This window comes from Papio anubis, chromosome 3, assembly GCF_008728515.1.
Source record: "Papio anubis isolate 15944 chromosome 3, Panubis1.0, whole genome shotgun sequence".
NCBI lineage: Eukaryota > Metazoa > Chordata > Mammalia > Primates > Cercopithecidae > Papio > Papio anubis.
Genome location: NC_044978.1, coordinates 138,212,521 through 138,230,219, shown reverse-complemented (window position 1 = coordinate 138,230,219; position 17,699 = coordinate 138,212,521). Strand labels below are relative to the sequence as shown.

The 17,699-nt window shown below is 35.9% G+C and overlaps 1 protein-coding gene across 9 annotated transcripts in view; it reads right to left on the bottom strand.

Annotated features, from left to right (window-relative positions):
* SMARCAD1 (SWI/SNF-related, matrix-associated actin-dependent regulator of chromatin, subfamily a, containing DEAD/H box 1) overlaps positions 1–17,699 on the bottom strand; it is an 85,879-nt gene that overhangs the window by 48,561 nt on the left and 19,619 nt on the right. For all 9 annotated transcript variants that reach the window (XR_004182799.1, XM_031664607.1, XM_031664610.1 and 6 more), the window contains 4 exons: positions 17,147–17,324; positions 9,280–9,448; positions 6,372–6,438; positions 2,388–2,488 (listed from right to left, as the gene is read on the bottom strand). Coding sequence is in view for 8 of the 9 variants with exons in the window: in XM_031664607.1 (XP_031520467.1) it covers positions 2,388–2,488; positions 6,372–6,438; positions 9,280–9,448; positions 17,147–17,324 (515 nt within the window). In the remaining variant the exon portion in view is untranslated. The remainder of the gene's footprint in view (positions 1–2,387; positions 2,489–6,371; positions 6,439–9,279; positions 9,449–17,146; positions 17,325–17,699) is intronic.

The window sequence follows — 17,699 nt, the reverse complement described above, 5'->3', positions numbered from 1 at the left end:
GGTATACTTGAGACTGGACTTGAGTAGGTTCAAGAGACATAAACCTGCTTCTGCATCACTGCTGCCCCTTCTTCAACCAATACCTGAGGCATTATGAAAAATTCTTTATGACCCGATAGGTTGGGCACAGTGGCTCCCGCCTAGAATCCCAGTACTTTGGGAGGCCAAGGCATGTGGATCACTTGAGGTCAGGAGTTTGAGATCAGCCTGGCTAATATGGTGAAACCCTGTCTCTACTAAAAACACAAAAATTAACTACGCGTGGTAGACGCCTGTAATCCCAGCTACGTGGGAGGCTGAGGCAGGAGAATCACTTGAACCCAGGAGGCAGAGGTTTCAGTGAGCCAAGATCATGCCTGGGTGACAGGGTGGGACTATGTCTCGGAAAAAAAAGAGAAAATTCTTTATGACCTGATAAAGAGGGGAGAAATCTTTAAACTTCATGTGTTTGTTATGAGACAGGTCTCACCGTGTCACCCAGGCTAGAGTGCAGTGGCATAATTATGGCTCACTGAAGCCTCAACCTTCTGTGCTCAAGTAATCCTTCCTCCTCAGCCTCCGAGTAGCTGAGATTACAGCTGCCTGTAAGCATGCCCAGCTAATTAAAATTTTTTCTTTTTTTTCTTTTTTCTTTTTTTTTTTTTTTGCAGAGACGGGAGTCCCACTACATTGCTCAGGCTGGTCTTGAACTCTTGGGCTCAAACAATCCTTCTGCCTTGGCCTCCCAAGGTGCTGGGATTATAGGCATAAGCCACTGCACCCAGCCTGAATTGGCTTGACTTTACAAAAGATTTGCATAATTTTAGAACCAGCCAAATGAACAACTGCTATAATATAAACCCAACTCAGAGAGTAGCCCTGTGTACAACTTTGGGCAGTACATCTTGTTGCCCATTTTGTGTACCAAGAGACAGCCAGGGGTAGAGATCAGCAATATATCATGGACAGAGGCTAACGAGAAGAACAAGACTGACAAACTGGTAACCAGGAAGTCTGGGGAACAGGCACATCGTTGAACATCTCAGAATATAAGTTATTCTGAGAATACAGCCAGGTATGGTGGATCACGCCTGTAATCTCAGTGCTTTGGGAGGTCTAGGTGGGTGGATCAGTTGAAGTCAGGAGTTCAAGACCAGCCTGGCTGACATGGTGTAAACCCATCTCTACAAAAAAATTAAAAAAAAAAAAAAAAAAAAAAATAGCTGGGCATGGTGCTGCATGCCTGTAATCCCAGCTACTCGGGAGGCTGAGGCACGAGAATTGCTTGAACCCAGGAGGTAGAGGTTGCAGTGAGCCAAGATCACACCACTGTACTCCAGCCTGGGCCAGAGTGAGACTCTGTCTCAAAAACAAAACAAAAAAAGAAGGTATCCTGAGAATAGAATACAAGGATAATGGTGTTCATGTGAATGTTCAGCCAAGGATGCACATGTGGCAGAGAAAATTTTTAAAGATCAGGTATACAAGATCACCCATTTTGTGAACACCAGTTAAGTCCACAGCCACTTGAATGCCTGCTCAATAGGCCCATTTACAAATGGCCATGGCAACTGGGTTTGAGTCTGTGCATCCAAGTCAACAAGATAAGACTTTCTACACCAAGATTAATGTGGCTACTGCTACGGTCAGTGCTCAACCTGCAAGGAACAGAGGCCAACAATGAGTCCCCATTATAGCACCATTCCTTGGGAGATTCAGTCAACTGTCTGGTGGCAGGATGATTAGACCTTCATAATTCATCATGAAAGACACAGTAACAGATAACCTACTCTAAGTATGAATTTGCCTTCCCTATCTACCTGCTTCTGGAAACACCACTATTATGGGTTAATTGTGTCCCCTCCAAATTCATATGTTGAAGTCCTGCTGCCCAGTACCTCAGAATGTGACCTTATTGGAGACAGGGTCATTAGTGAGATATTCAAGTTAAAATGAGGTCATTAGAGCGGGACCTAATCTGACTGTTGTCCTTATAAAAAGGGGAAATTTGGAGATTAACACACACACAGTTCAGAGAACCCAATGTAATGAAGAGGGCAGGGATAAGCAATTAATACTGGATAAATTTAAAAGAAAGCAAAAACAGTCACAAATTATATAGAAGCATAAATTATCTGGCTTAGTTGTGAAAGAAAAGAATGATTCATTTAGACAAATTTTCAGGTCTGATAGCCACAGACACAAAATAGTCTGTGCTTAAACAGGCTTCATACTGGATAAATTAAAAAGCAAAAACAGTCACAAATTAAATGTAGACATAAATTCCCTTAGTTGTGAAAGAAAGGAATTCATTTAGGTGGATTTTCAGGTCTAATAATATCCACAAACTCAACATATTCTAAAGTTAAGCAGCCAATTTTGATACTGTAATTCAAATGTAAACTTACATGATCCAGTCTTGTCTTTTTTATAGATTGATCATCATTAAATTCATCTTCCTCATATGGCTCTGAAGAAGAAGATAATTTTCTTTTCCTGGGCCCACCACCTTTTAAAGCAGAGCAGCACACTCAAACTTTGCACAGAAACAGCAAAAAAATCAATTTAATGTAAAACAAAGGCAAAAATGTATTATAATGAATTACTAGACAGTTCTCTTGATACCAGGCCCAGTGTATGTTGTTCCACATATGACTGAATTGAAAAAAAAAAAGTCAACATTCTTTGCAGTCTTTCAGAAGTAGAAATCACTGTAATACTATATTCATAAACCATCACAGTATTTAATCTAAAAATACACATTTCTAAATTAGTGAGTAATTCTACAGAGCAACATTAGGAGGGAGGGTTTCTTCCCAGTGGCTGAGTGTTGAGCAGTGAAATAAAGCTGACCCCCACCAAGTGTAAGTTATCTGAATACCATCACAGAAACCAGTAATTTCTGTGTCTACTATGTACCTGGCTTTGCGCAAGGTCTTTTATAAACTATTGTTTCATTTACTTTTCACAAACAAACCTACAAAGTGGGTAACATTTTTATTTCACAAATGAGGATAAAGATACAGAGAGCTTAAGTAACAAATGCTTTTAATGTAAAAACAAGAGAATATAACATAGGGTACAGCAGTAACAGGAAATTTGCATATTGTCATGACTGGAAGACAACAAACTTGAGCTACATATGCTACTTATGTATGCTCGTATACATTTTGTATACTTTTACCTATTTCTTAAATACTTTTGCTTTCAGAGAACAAATTTGTCAGACATATTGCTGTGCTACTATGAAAGCACCTGCTAAAGACTACAAAGGTTTAAGATTTCAGCATTAATTATATCAGAGCCCTAACTATGAAGTTGAAATACATACATGTCAGCTTAAAAATTTCATTAACATGGCTATTACAAAATAAAATGGAATGTTATTAACATTTTAAAGCACAGTATTCTTGTCAGTACAAATACTAACCACAATATTCTAAATGTAATATTTTAAGTCTGAAAAAAAGCTTCAAATCAGATAATTTTACCACATCACCTAGACATGCTGAATTCTTTCCTAAAAAGAACAGAACAGAAGCCAGGTGCAGAGCTCATGCTTGTAATCCCAGCACTTTGGGAGGCTGAGGTGGGCAGATCGCTGGGGCTCAGAAGTTCAAGATCAGCCTTGGCAATATGGTGAAACCCCACCTCTACTAAAACAACAAAAATTAGCCGGGCGTGGTGGTGCATGCCTGTAGTCCCAGCTACTTGGAAGGCTGAGGTGTGAGGATCACTTCAGCCTGGGAGGCAGAAGTTGTAGGGAGCTGAGACTGCACCACTGCACTCCAGTCTGGGTGACAGAGTGAGGTCCTGTCTCAAAATAAAAAATAAAAAAAGAACACAACACAACAGCTAGAGAGACTCCTGACAACATCAATAAATTCGTACTCTTACTTTGTGAAGTAGAGTAAAAACTCTGGATACACATTTTTTTGTTTCTGTAATTTCATATTCAAAAACAAAACTTCAAAAGAAACAGCACAAAAACATCCCTAGTGTTTAATATGCAGGCTGACAGCTGTCTATAAGACTGCAATTTGTGGTAAAAAAAAAAAAAAAAAAAAAAAAAAATGTGAACTGTCACAATTTGCAGATCTGTTAAAGATCACTTACAGGTATTTGAAAAGGTCTTTTGTTGAAAACTGTTCTAAAATGGCAAGTATAGTTTCCTGTCTTAAAGACATAGTATATTGAAGATTAACCTTATCTTCAGGTTAGACAAAGCTGTCATTCTATATACTACCTCAAAGTACACCACACTAAAAATGAAGATGTCTGATGAGATTGTTCTGTCTGTTTCATCATGCAGCATGGAAGTTTAATTTAAAAACAAGAAAATCCTAAATTTTTGTTTCCTTGTAATTTGCCACTTAACTTTTTTTTTAAAATGAAATAATCTGAAGTACAATGGAAGAATAAGAAATAACTCAGCTGAAGCTAAATAAATTTAATGAGGATTGTAAACTCTATGAGGGCAGAGGTTGTATCCACTTCGATTCCTCATGTAGCCTCAGTACCTAAGCCACAGCCTGTGCTACCTAGTAAAGAAGCATAATAAATATTTGTGAAACTAATGAACAAGTTGAATAAGATGAATTGCTCAAGAGAAAAAAGATTAGATGCTACTGTGGAATAGATGCTACTGTGGAATACAGTAATTCCACAACCTGTTTTTAATGAAATGTTTATGGACTAATGAGATAATGTGAGAGCAAGAACGTATTGGGAAGCTGCAAAACTTCCCAAGCATTTTGCAGCTCAACAAATGTTCACTGAGCCTATAATTTTTCAGGTGGTTTTTTTTTTTTTTTTTTGAGACAAGGTCTTGCTCTGTCACCCAGGCTGGAGTGCAGTGGCATAATCCTAGCTCAGACGCTTTTAAAATAAGTGCTAGGGACGCAGTAATGTAACATTCTCCTGTAACTTTTCTTTAATCATCAGATGACCCTTAAACAAATAGCTGCTAACACTTGGTATGTACTCACTATGTACCAGGCACCCTAATAAGAAGTATACATTGTTAGTTCTTCACAACAACCTCTGAGTTTGGCATTATATACTATTTTACTGCTAAGGAAACAAAGACAGAAGAGTCAGCAACACTGCTGATGGTCACACAGCTATTAATAATAAATAGAAGACAAAAAAGCATCTTGATACTTTGCGTAGGTAGCACCCACAAAATACTGTCTCCTTGCTCAAACTGGAGGAAATTAAAGATTTAAAATATTTCATATGGATAAAATAAAATCTTATGTAGACGTCTACTCAAATACAATCCACTTAGTGGAAGAAAAATTAGGTAGATAATTATTGAAGAACGGATGGGTCCATGGGAACACATACTGTTTTCTATTTTTGTACATATTTTAAACTTAAAAAAAATTAAAAGTAGAAAGAATCCACTTAGAAAAAATGAGCATTCACAAACATACTGTCGATAAAAGCATAAACTGGCATAACCTTTAACAAAAGGACATGGAAATACATATTAAAATTTTAAATGTGTATACACTTTGCTTTAGCATCCTAATTTGAAATTTAGCCTACATAAATAACATAAATCTTTGTTCTATTTATGTATAAGGACGTTTACTTTAGTACTACAATAATGAAAACGTTAAGTGCTAATTAATAGGGAAAAGTTAATAAACTAATCCTGTGGGCAGTCACAGAGGAATGTGAAGCTATCCATGACAAATTATTAAATGATTTTTTAAAAGATGCAAACCAATATATTTACATTTTGTAACCTAATGTATGTATGTTGTATGCCAGTGTACAGAAGCAGGAAAAAAGTTGAGAATGACATAAAAGGTGGTTATAATTTAAGGGTGGTTAATGAAGTGCGGGTTTGCTTTAACTATTTACTTTAAATACTTTTTTAGTAGGGTCAGGTGATTTTTACTTTTTTTTTTTTGGTAGGTGCAAGTTAAAAAAAAAATTATTAAAAAATTGGACACGCTTCTATATTGCAAGCTCGTTCAAATACATTTATTTTTGTATCCCAAGCCCTGAAACATGAAAAAATATTTACTAAATGAAGAAATGCTGATTACCAGCTACAACTTTCCCTAAGACATTATGTTCCTACTAAGATTTGTAAACCTATAATAAAACCACAATGCAACTAGAAATTATACTTTAAAAAGAAAGAAAATATATCCTGCCAAAACTTCACTGTTATGACATTTGGTAGAAAAGCAGTAAAATTATCAATGAGAAACTTCTTTCCTTTCTGGGGAAAAATTTGAAACTATTAATACCTCACAGGTTCCTATAAGAATTCATAAAAGTGTTTGATAAACTGTGGAGCAATATTAATGAGAAGGTACTATTATTATGATGTAACAATAAATCGACAAGGCTTAAAATTAAGTCAGGCATACCTGCATCACCAAACATCAGCAAGGCAGCAGCAATTGCCCCATCCATAGTGCTTGTTGATTCAATCAACTAACAGAACGAGAAAAGATTAATGTTTTAAATCAGCACTTTAAGAATTGTTACTGAAATATTCAAAAACAAATATATTAAATATAAACATGTTAGGAAAGTATGTGTGTCACAGTTTAAGTTCATTAAGTCCTATGACAAATTTTCAGAAAATCTGTTTTATGTAAAAGGTCTGAACTTTAAGCATATTTTACAATGTATCAGGTTGACTCATCCTTACTATAAAGGAAAAATTAAAATATAATCACATATATACAGTACATTCCAGGTTTTTTCTATTTTAATTACAAAGTTTTACACAAAATTTCCTACTTAACATGTAGGCACTCTGTGTGTGTGTGTGCATGCTCACATTTGTGTACGTGTGTGTGTCAGATGGAGACAGAAAGGGGAAAGAGGAGACTGACAGACATCTATTTATATTTTTTAAAATTTTTTAATTTCTAGGGGAAAAAGGACAATTCTACTCTTTAAAAAAAATCTAATACTGCTCAAGATAAATGGGATAAGAGCTCTTAAATTTTACTCTATTTCCAAATTGTTTGAATTTTTGAAGAACATACGCATATATTACTTGCACGACATCATTCTAATACACTGTTCAGTAATTTTAGATTTCAGAAAAAACTAAAATCCCCTATTTTTCTCCTGTTATAGTTTCCCATATTTCAAATGAGTTACTTGTTTTAAAAAGGTCTTACTTTTAAACAAGGTATTTTGTATTAAATCAAGTAGCCTCAAATCAAAGTGCTCTCTTCCACATTAATTTTTCCTAATCTTGGATGCTCAGATATATCCTATTGGCCCCTCTTCATTTTCAAAATAGCCAAAGCATATTCTTAGCAAGCCTAGAACTATTTCACAACCTCTTGAATTCTTTTATATGGATTTAAAACCTTTTGTTGAGTAACTTATAAACATTACCTTTAAATCTCTAGAACTGAAGGGGATCACTTGAAATACAGATTACCTCAAGAGACTGCTCTGCTTTGGAGTGTGTGATATGCTAAATTTCACAATTTCAGATACTGATTAATGAAACATTCAGGGAAATTATGCATATCAATCTTATTTTTCCAATAAAATTACAAAATTAGAGAAAGATATTTTTACAAGAAAAAACAACTCTTTGAACTACATTAAAAATTGGCAATCAAGTGAAAGTATTTTTAAACTGAGATTTGGCCCCTTATGTTAAATATTTTAATACTCCATGTTTATTCTATTGGAGGCTCTTTCTTTATTACTGCTTTAAAATATGTTAGCCCTTGGGTCTACATTTGTTTCCATTAAAAAAAAAAAAAAAGAATCACATTAGCAGACAAGTAACACTGCTGTCAGAGAAAATGCAGACTCAAGATATCACTAAAGTTTCATTTAGCTAATAGTAAGACGGTTATCAAAATGGTTTGGAGGAAAAATCCAGTGGATTCATGTCAAAAATAACATAGAATAAAAATAATGTAATCTACACTTAAGAGTTCAAACTGGCAGGCACAGGACCACCTATGGTTCATAGACATGTTTTGTTTGGCTTGAACTGCATGTTTATTTTTATCTTTTTTTAAATTAGTTAGCATTAAAAGGAACAAAGTACATGCTGCAACAGCGATGAATCTCTTCCACTAGGTGAAAGCAGCCAGTCACAAAATACCAGATATTTGGTCCCATTTATATGAAATATCAATAATAGGGAAAAAAAAATAGATTGGTGGTTGCCTGGAGCTGGGAGAGAGACGAAAACTGGAGAGTGACGAAACTGGAGAGTGACTGCTAATGGATACAAGGTTTCTTTTGGGTGTCATTGAAATGTACTAAGATTATGGTGACAGTTGCATTATTTCATAAATATAGTAAAAACCACTAAATTGTACATTTTAAATGGGTGATTTTAGGCATAGGAATATAGCTGTTAAAGTGGTGACCAACCCTCAACAAATATCCAGCCTTATGGCTTTATTTGAAAAATCTGAGCATCCAGTAAAAATGGGCTATCACTAATAGTTCACACGGCCAGACAGCAGCTACCTTTTCTAAAAGAGTATGTACTCTATAGTTACCACTTAAAAGTTACGTGCCTAGTCCATACAGATATGGTAACTCCTAAGTCTCATATTGTGGGGAGGAGAACTGGTAGTGGTAGTAGCGATGACAGATATAAAGATGAAAATACAAAGGACCTGCAATTAAATGATTCCCCTAAGATAATTCAACTAATAAGTGACAGAGCTAGGAATAGACTGTTTATTAATCTTCAGAAATTTATTCTCTACCTAAAACTTAACTGGTCAAATTTTTTTTTACTCTTATAATTAGAGATACCTTAACATCACTTTACAGTTCAACCATACTCCTTTACTTTGTTTCTGTAGTTAAATCAGTATTTCTCAGCAAGAGTGCTACTGGCAGGACTATCCTTAGTTACCCAGGACTGTCCTTTGTACTGTAGGGTGTTTAGCATTGCTGGCTTCAGGGCACTAAATGTCACTGCAAACGCCTGTCACAGTTTTATGGAGTGGTTCCTGACATTTCTGAGTATTTCTAATGGAAATGGGGAGGTTATGCATTTTAGAAACATTCAAACAAAAAAACTCACAACCTATGTTTGCTACTAAGGCTATAGTTACTGCATTATTTACAAATGAATAACCTCATCTATCAAAAAGTTACGACTTTCAATAAATTTCTGGCATTTACTTCCCTTAAATTTAATAGTTAATATCTTCAAACATAAGATATCTTTAGAAAAATGACTATCCACTACTAACTATGGCACTGGATGCAGGAGAGATTTTATCATCATTACAGTTACAATAACCAATTACTATAAAAGAATATAACCTTAAGTAAATCACTGTCACTTCTTTGTGGAAAAAGTTCCTTCAAAGTCTGAAGTTTAGCATCTTTAAGATCTTCCAATTCCGAAAGGTCTTCCAATTCTGAAATATCATCATTTCTACGTGCCATGTTGGGAAGGCCTTGGGACTCTTCATCTTCGGATGGCTCAGAACTAAAAATATTTTTAGAGGAGGAAAAAACATTTTTAATGTATCACTAATGTTATTTCATTATACTGTCTATGTGTATACATAGTACAACACATCTGCAGTTCTTTTCAATAGTAAATGTAATCTATACTTGTCAGAAAGGGAACTTTTTTTTCCATTTCAGTGTAGTTATGTGAAAAACCTATATTACCAACGTCAGTATACACTGAAAAAAATCTCAACCCTGAGCTGGGATGGAAAAGAACAAAAGGAACTTCTAGCATTTATTTTGTTAGGATTTGCACACATTTATTGCATGCTCACTTCCTCTTTACTCATCTTCTTTCACCAATACTCTCCATATCAGATGAAGTTATGCTGCTCCTGAGAAATTATGAACATTGAACAGATACAAAGATAAAGTAATTTTCAGGCCTACCTAGGTGTGATCAGGATCTAACTGCTAAAATCAGAATGGTCCCATTCAATAAAGGAATCTCTGCCAGAAACAAAACATTTCCTGAGCAAACAGAGAACATTTATTTCATATGAGGATTTACTCTACAACAACTAACTTTATTCCTGTTCCATTTAACTTTATATGTTTATTCTTTATAAAAGATATTTTGAGTCAAATTTTACTCATTTATTTCCTAGACAAAAAAATCTCATTTTGAAATTTTGGTTTTCAAACATGGTAGGCATTCTAGAGATCAGAACTAGAATAGTAACAAATGAATATAAGTGCTAGAGACCAGAGAATGAAAGCAAGATGGGTCTATACTCAGGTATATTCTTAACATCAGCAAACTCAGACTTTGCTATGCTGCTAATTCTATTTCTGAATAGCTCTCTTAGACACATATCCGAATATGCAATATCTCTATATGTACTTACATTATTTCTGTTGTGTCCTTTACAGTACAATATGTGATGCTTAAGAACAAAAGCAAATTCCCAAAGATCAGGAATATGTGTGGCTTTTTTTTTTTTTTTTTGAGACAAGGTTCCACTCTCTGTCACCCAGGCTGTTGTGCAGTGGTGCCATCTTGGCTCATGGCAACCTTTGCCTCCCAGGCTCTAGCAATCCTCCCACCTCAGTCTCCTGAGTCGCTAGGACCACAGGTGCTTGCCACCACACCTGGCTAATTTTTTTGTGTTTTTTGTACAGACAGGGTTTCTCCATGTTTCCCAGGCTTGTCTCGAACTCCTAGGCTCAAGTGATCCACCCGCCTTGGCCTTCCAAAGTGCTGGACTAACAGGTGTGAGCCACTGTGCCTAGCCAGAGTATGTATTTCAAAAGCTTCTAGATTGACTTCCTGAGATCAGCTCTGAGAAACTGCTCTAAAGTAACGAGGCAAATACACCTCTTCATCACTATGCCTGTCCTTCAAAATTTGAAGACAAGCACATGTATTTCCTTTGCATTATTACACCTAGACTTCTCATTCCTGATGTACTCAACTTTGAATTTTCATTATGCCTCTCTATATTCCCTGCTCCCTACTTGACTTTGCCTCTTAGCTGACTGAGAAAATGAAAGCATTCAGGTTGAAATTCCTTTATAATTCCTGCCCTGGATAACCACTTCCAAAGATATTTACTCTTCTGGCTTACCCAGTGATCAGACTCACTGATCTAACAAATTCACGTGCCTCATGTTGTATTAAATATTGATGTTGACCATGAGTATCATCATGGCTTGGATTTATCTTCCAGACTACAGGAAACACAAGTGATAGAAAATAATGTCGTGAAGAAAAAGAAAAACCAGTCGGGTGCGGTGGCTCACACCTGTAATCCCAGCACTTTGGGCGGCCGATGCGGGTGGATTACCTGAGGTCCAGAATTCAAGACTTGCCTGGCCGATATGGCAAAACTCCACCCACTAAAAATTAAAAAAATTAGCTGGGCGGGGTGGCGGTGCTTGTAATCCCAGCTACTAGAGAGGCTGAGACACAAGAATCGCTTGAACCCAGGAAGCAGAGGTTGCAGTGAGCCGAGATCATACCACTGCACTACAGCCCGGGCAACAGAGCAAGACTCTGTCTTTAAAAAAAAAGAAAAAAAAGGAAAGAAAAAGAAAAACCTATTTTTTCTGAGGAAAGAGTTGATCTCTTTAGAGAAGTAGAAAAGGGGAGTGGCCCATTCTAGATTAATACAGTTGAAGCCTAATAGCCAAATGTAATTTAGGTCTTGGTTTTAAAAAAAATCAGCTATAAAATACATGAAATCTGAACATAAGGTGCAAATTAAATGATACTAGAGAATTGTTCACTGATAGATGGCAGATACATAACCAGTAATAAGGGAGAAATGCTGGGATGTCCGTAATTTAAAACACTTCGGCTAAAAATAGTAACAGATGACACAATAAACAAATATGGAAAACAACTGTTAAACCCAGGTGGAAGGTACACAGGTGTTCATTATATACTACTTCATTTTCTTATATGCTTGAAACTTTAAAAGAAAAAAACCTGTAAGAACAACAGAGTTGACCACTTGCTCTTTTTTCCAGTCTAAGATAAAAAAGTACCTTCCTGTTAAAGACAAAGTCCCCTCTCACTACCAAGGCATTCTAGTCCTTTCTACATCTACAAGATTCTGCTTTAACTATCTACTATCTTTCTCCTGAATCTTCTCTCTCTTCATAAGCTCTTCCTCCCCAGCCGGCAACCTGCTCAGAACTGCATTAATTAATTCAAATTAATTCCATGTGCCAGGGTTTCCAGGCACTATGGACACAGCAGGAAAAAAAAAAAAAAAGAAAAAGCCATTTCTCCTCTATTTCAGATTTTATTAGACTGATTTTCTACCTCCTTTCTTATGGAGTTGTCAAACTTACTGTTTTTATTTCTTTCGCACAACTACTTAGTGAAACTGTTCTCACTAAGGACAATAATGTCTTCTAAACTGCTGAATGGAATAAAAACTTTTCATAGCTTATCTAATAAAAACTTTTCATAGCTATTCCTTTGTTGTCCTGTACATTGTTGACAAATATATCCTTGAATATTTGGCCCCACCCTCACCTCATGGATTCTGCAACGTTACTTCTAATTTTCCTTTCACCTTTCAGACTGTCCTTCTGAATCTTGTTAACAGACTCTTCTTCCTTTGTTCACCTTCAATTGCTGAAGCTGCCTACGATTCTGTCTTCAGTTCTTTCTTGTCTATGAATGCTTCCTAGGAGATTTTATCTACTGCCAGAGTTTCTAGCATCTACATCAGTGTGTTCTCAAAGTTGGGCGGGGGGTAGTTTCGCTGCAAGAGGATATATGGCAATGTCTGGAGATATTTCTGATTGTCTCGACTAGGGAAATGCTACTGGCATCTGGTGGGGTGATGTAAGAGATACTTAACTAATCATCCTAAACGTACAGGACAGCGCCTCACAACAACGAATTATCTGGCTCCAAATGTCAATAAATGTTGAGGTTAAGAAACTGATAACCAAAATGCCCATACATGGGGAATGAATGAATAAAATAAGGAACGTTCACATAATGTAGAACTATGGAGCTGCAAAAAATAGTAAAAATTTCTAGAACTGATATGATTTCCAGGAGATACATACATAAATGCTAAGTAAATAAAGAACAAATGAATATACACACATGTAGTATGCTATCTTTTGTGTAAGAAACAAGAAAAAAATACACGAAAGTATGCGAATAAACTAAACAAACTGATTAGTTCTAAGGTTTGAAAGGAGAAGGGATAGGAAAGAGAGTGAGGGAGTGATACTTTTCTTGAGTATATTCTTTGTAAAGTTTTGATTTTTGGAATCTTATTCATATTTTAAAAATTTGAAAGTAAAATTTAAAAGAAAAGAACAAGGAAAAAACCCTAAAAGGAATACAAACTAATTAATGGTATTTCAAATGAATAACAAAACATTTAAATTAATTAATTAATAATCCAAGTGCACTGACTGTATACCCTCAATCTAAAGACAAAAATAAAACGTATAAACAAATCTTAAACTCTACTTAGTGGGCTTAATGGTCAAGTAGTAGGGGTGTAGCTATTCTAAAACTATTTTATGCATACTTGATGACTGAGGAGATTAGTAAATACACTGACACTGGTAGAAGTCAGGGTTCTCACTGTCAGAAGACAACACAGAATGACAGGCAAAGAAAAGCCCTGTAGTGACAGATTAGAATTATCAGTATCATTATAAACAAATGATTTTAAAAAAAACCACACACACACACATTTTCACATATTTCCTTCTCTCTCTCCCTAACTCCAACCCCCTACACCTCAGTATTTCCTAGGTCCTTCTGCAGAAAGGGCAATGACATTAATTCCTACCTCATCAGCAGCAAAGAAAGAACACAAAACAAGTTTCTCGATTTCCGAGTATCATTTCCTACTAAAAAGAACCAGAACTACTTGGAGAAATAGCTAATTTTAATTTCAGGCTTGAGGTAGGAGAAGTACAAGTCTGGAATACCTTCTTCCAGAAAGGAAAATGATAGGAATCCCTCACACAAACACAACAGCCTGTTTGAAGGGGCCCTCATCTGTCAAAACTGAGAAATTTGTGCACCAAAATGAAGAATAACAGTAATAAATTATAAACCACTGAATAAGTACACATGTATTTCATTTTGATATTTATTGTACCACATAAATAAATGTGTAAATGGGGAGAAAAGGAAACATTTCTTTACAGACTACCAAATACAAGTATAAGTCAAGTATAAGTTCTAGAACACTGGTTAGTATACCACCATTTTGCAACCATCATTATCATAAATTAATCAGGCAAAAATCAATAGATACTAAAACTACTGAGTGAAAGCTGGCTAGGGAATAGGACTATTATCCAGTCTCAAAGTATCTCTCCACAGATAACTTACCTATTACAAAGGGAAAAATGGTAACTTGATAGACAAAACCTAGCAGGGGCCACGTTGAGTCATCAAAGTTCAGCAATAATGGGATAAATGGATATCATGTGCCTCCTGACACATGCCTCAGGCTGATATGACACACTGAGGACACAAGATCATTTAGGTAATAGTATGTACTATCCTTTCCACTTAACCTAAATTTAACCATGAATAAACATTAGTTAAACCCAATTTAGAAAAATCCTAAAAAAGCCTGGCCTATAATCTTCAAGGGTCAGTATCCTGAGAAACAAAAAAAGACTGAGAAATAGTTTTTCAGAGTAAATGAGTTTAAAGAGACATGACAAACTAAATCCAATGTAAAAAAAAAAAAAAAAAAATTACTACAGAGTACTACTGAAAATATGGTCCAGGGACTGACTGCTAGTTCTCCAACTGTAGTCTGTCCATGACAACATAAGGAACAAGCAACAGAACGTAAACAACTACGTTACTGAGCACATTGCTTACTTCAGTTGTCTTTTTTTTTTCACCCCAAGATATTCTTGGTGAAGGAATCAGTACCCGATTTGCATTCTAAGACATATTCCTCATTTATAAATCAGTATTTTGAGTAGCAATGCTCAAAGGACATTATTGGTATAACTGGCAAAATGAAATATGAAATGTGTATAAGATAATAGTATTGTACTAGTGTTAACTGGTATTTCTGGGTTTGAAATATTACTGTTAATATGCAAATGAATGAATGACCTTGTTTTTAGGAGATAAATGAGAAAATACTACAGGCAAAGTGTTCAGTAATAATTGCTGTTTACGAAGAGAGTGATAATGCAATTGTGGGAAAATGCTAACAATGGGTAATTCTGAAAAGACTGTGGGAGCTGATAATGCATTACTTTTTTGCAACTTTTCTACAATTTTCTCAAAATGTGCCAAATTTCCTCAGGGTTAACCATACAGGATCTTCCCCACATTTTATCTTGGAGTAAATTTCAGAATGAGGCATGTTTATCACAGCTTCATGTGAAAAGTTCATTTTAAGATGAAGTCCTCAACTTATCAGAAGTAGACAGTCCTGATCTCTTGCTCTTTCTTAAAACACTTTATCTTCACTTAACTTCTACAAGACCGTGTAGCCTTTTACCTCAATGGCTGCTCCTTCTTAGAACCTTCTACAAGTTTCTTTTCATCTCTCTGACCCTAAAAATCCAGAGTTACCCTAGCCTCAGTATTTCAACCAAGAGGACTTCCCTTCTTCAGCTATACTGTACTAGTGTCCCTTACACTGATTTCATCTAATCATATGGCTTTAAATAGCAAACCAATACTCTGTCAACTAGTAAATTCAGACATGTAATCTCTCCCCAGAACTCAAATGTCCCAAACCTAATTATATCTACTTGACATCTCTATTCAGATGTCTAGGAGTGTTCCCAATCACAGCATGTTCAAGAATGAATTGCTAACTTTCCTTCAAAAGGTGTTTGCCCACCCACACCAGAAAGCCACCTTTATCTCAGTACCTAGTAACTCCATCCTCCCAGTACGCTCAGTCTCAAAATCTTAGCATGATCCTTGACTCCTTTATCTCCCAATCCACATGATCCCCAGCAACAAATCCTCTCTTGCTTCACCTTCAAAGTATATTCCAGAATCTAACCACTTATTATCCCTCCCACAGGCACTAGCCTCATCTAAGTCTCCACCATTTTTTGATGGCTTATCACAACAATATTTATGCTTTTACTACCGCTCCCTTACAGTCATTAAGACCTTTTAAACATCTAACTCAGATAATTTTACCTCTCTGTTCAATATTCTCCCAGGAATTCCCATCTCAGTCAGAATAAAAACCAAACAGCCTATGGAACTAATGTGATGAAGCCCATCCTTCATCTCAGCATTTACGATATGACTTCAGATCCTTCACTCTGCATCATGTCCCTCCCTCAAAACACCAGGCATAATACAGTCACTGAACATGATATTCCCAATGCCTGGAATACACTCTTTCCCCTACATCTACATGGTTCACTTTCTCACCCCCTTTATGTCTTTGTTCTGGCACTGTCTTCTTAATCAAGCACTGTCTTCTCAATTGAGGCTTTTCTGACCACGCTCTTTAGAAACCATTCCCTGACTCTCGAGCCAGGTGTAGTGTCTAACGCCTGTAATCCCAGCACTTTGGGAGGCCGAGATGGCATGAGTGCTTGAGGCCAGGAGTCCGAGAGCAGCCTGGTCAACACAGCAAGACCCCATGTCTAGAAAAAAAGAAAAAAAAAGAAACCATTCCCTGACCCTAGCTCCCTATTCCTCTTCCCTTTGCCCATAATACTTATCTTTTGACATACTATATCTTTTATTTATTACTTTTCTATCTGACTAGAATATAAGCTGTGTGAGGGCAGAAAGGAAGCTGGGGATGGTTTGTTCACTGTTATATTCCTAATCATAAAACAGTGTCTAGCTCAGAGTGTTTCCAATAAACATGTTAAAATGACTTGATTCATGGACTGAAGAATAAATCATAAAGCAGTTATATGTGATCAAAGGTACTAATTATTCTTTTAAACTTCTATAATAAGGAAATTAAGTATCTGCTCTCAAAATCACTGTTAACCGCACCTCCTCCACCCCCCCCAAAAAAATCAGTTATCCAGAAAACACACACATTGTACCTCTCCATGTCTATAAGTTAGAGAAAATAACCAAGATGTGGCCAAGAAAGGCAGGTAGGGGAAAAAAAAAAAAAAAAAAGGGGGAAGTCACCAAAATATCTCAAATTAGGTAGGGTTTTCCTTGGAAAATCTCGTACACATGCAAATATAATAAATCTATTAATCGGCTTACACAATAATCACTGTATCTTTGCTGAATGCTTTCTCTTGAACTGTATTGGAGCAATTTGGGGAAATGACATCTTCACTATCAGAAGACAAATCAATATACTGTATTCCTCTTTGATTTTTGAAATATGATATACTTGCTTTTCTCTCATTATCTGGAGTTTCTGGAACACTAGAATCTTCTGCAAGAGAATAAAAAGGAGAAAAATGTTTTGAGAAACTGGAAAACAAATCTGTTGTTAATTACAATCATGTGCTAAAATCTCAAATTTCATTCATTGTTTCCAATCTAAAAACCAAAATTCCCACCACCTTTTAAAGAAAAAACTTAATCGCCAACCAGGGCTGGTGTTAAATTTTCTGTTTCACAGGTTGTTTACTAACAAGACTTCACTGGAAATTGCAAAATAAACATAGGTTTGTGTTTTATATTCTAATCCTTTTCTCTTGTGCTTTTGTAGCACTTAGGTTTTGCTTGAGACAGCATGAACACCATAGCCCAAAAGATTTCAATCCCAGCTCTTCATCTTATTAATTTCTCTAAGCCTTGATTTCCT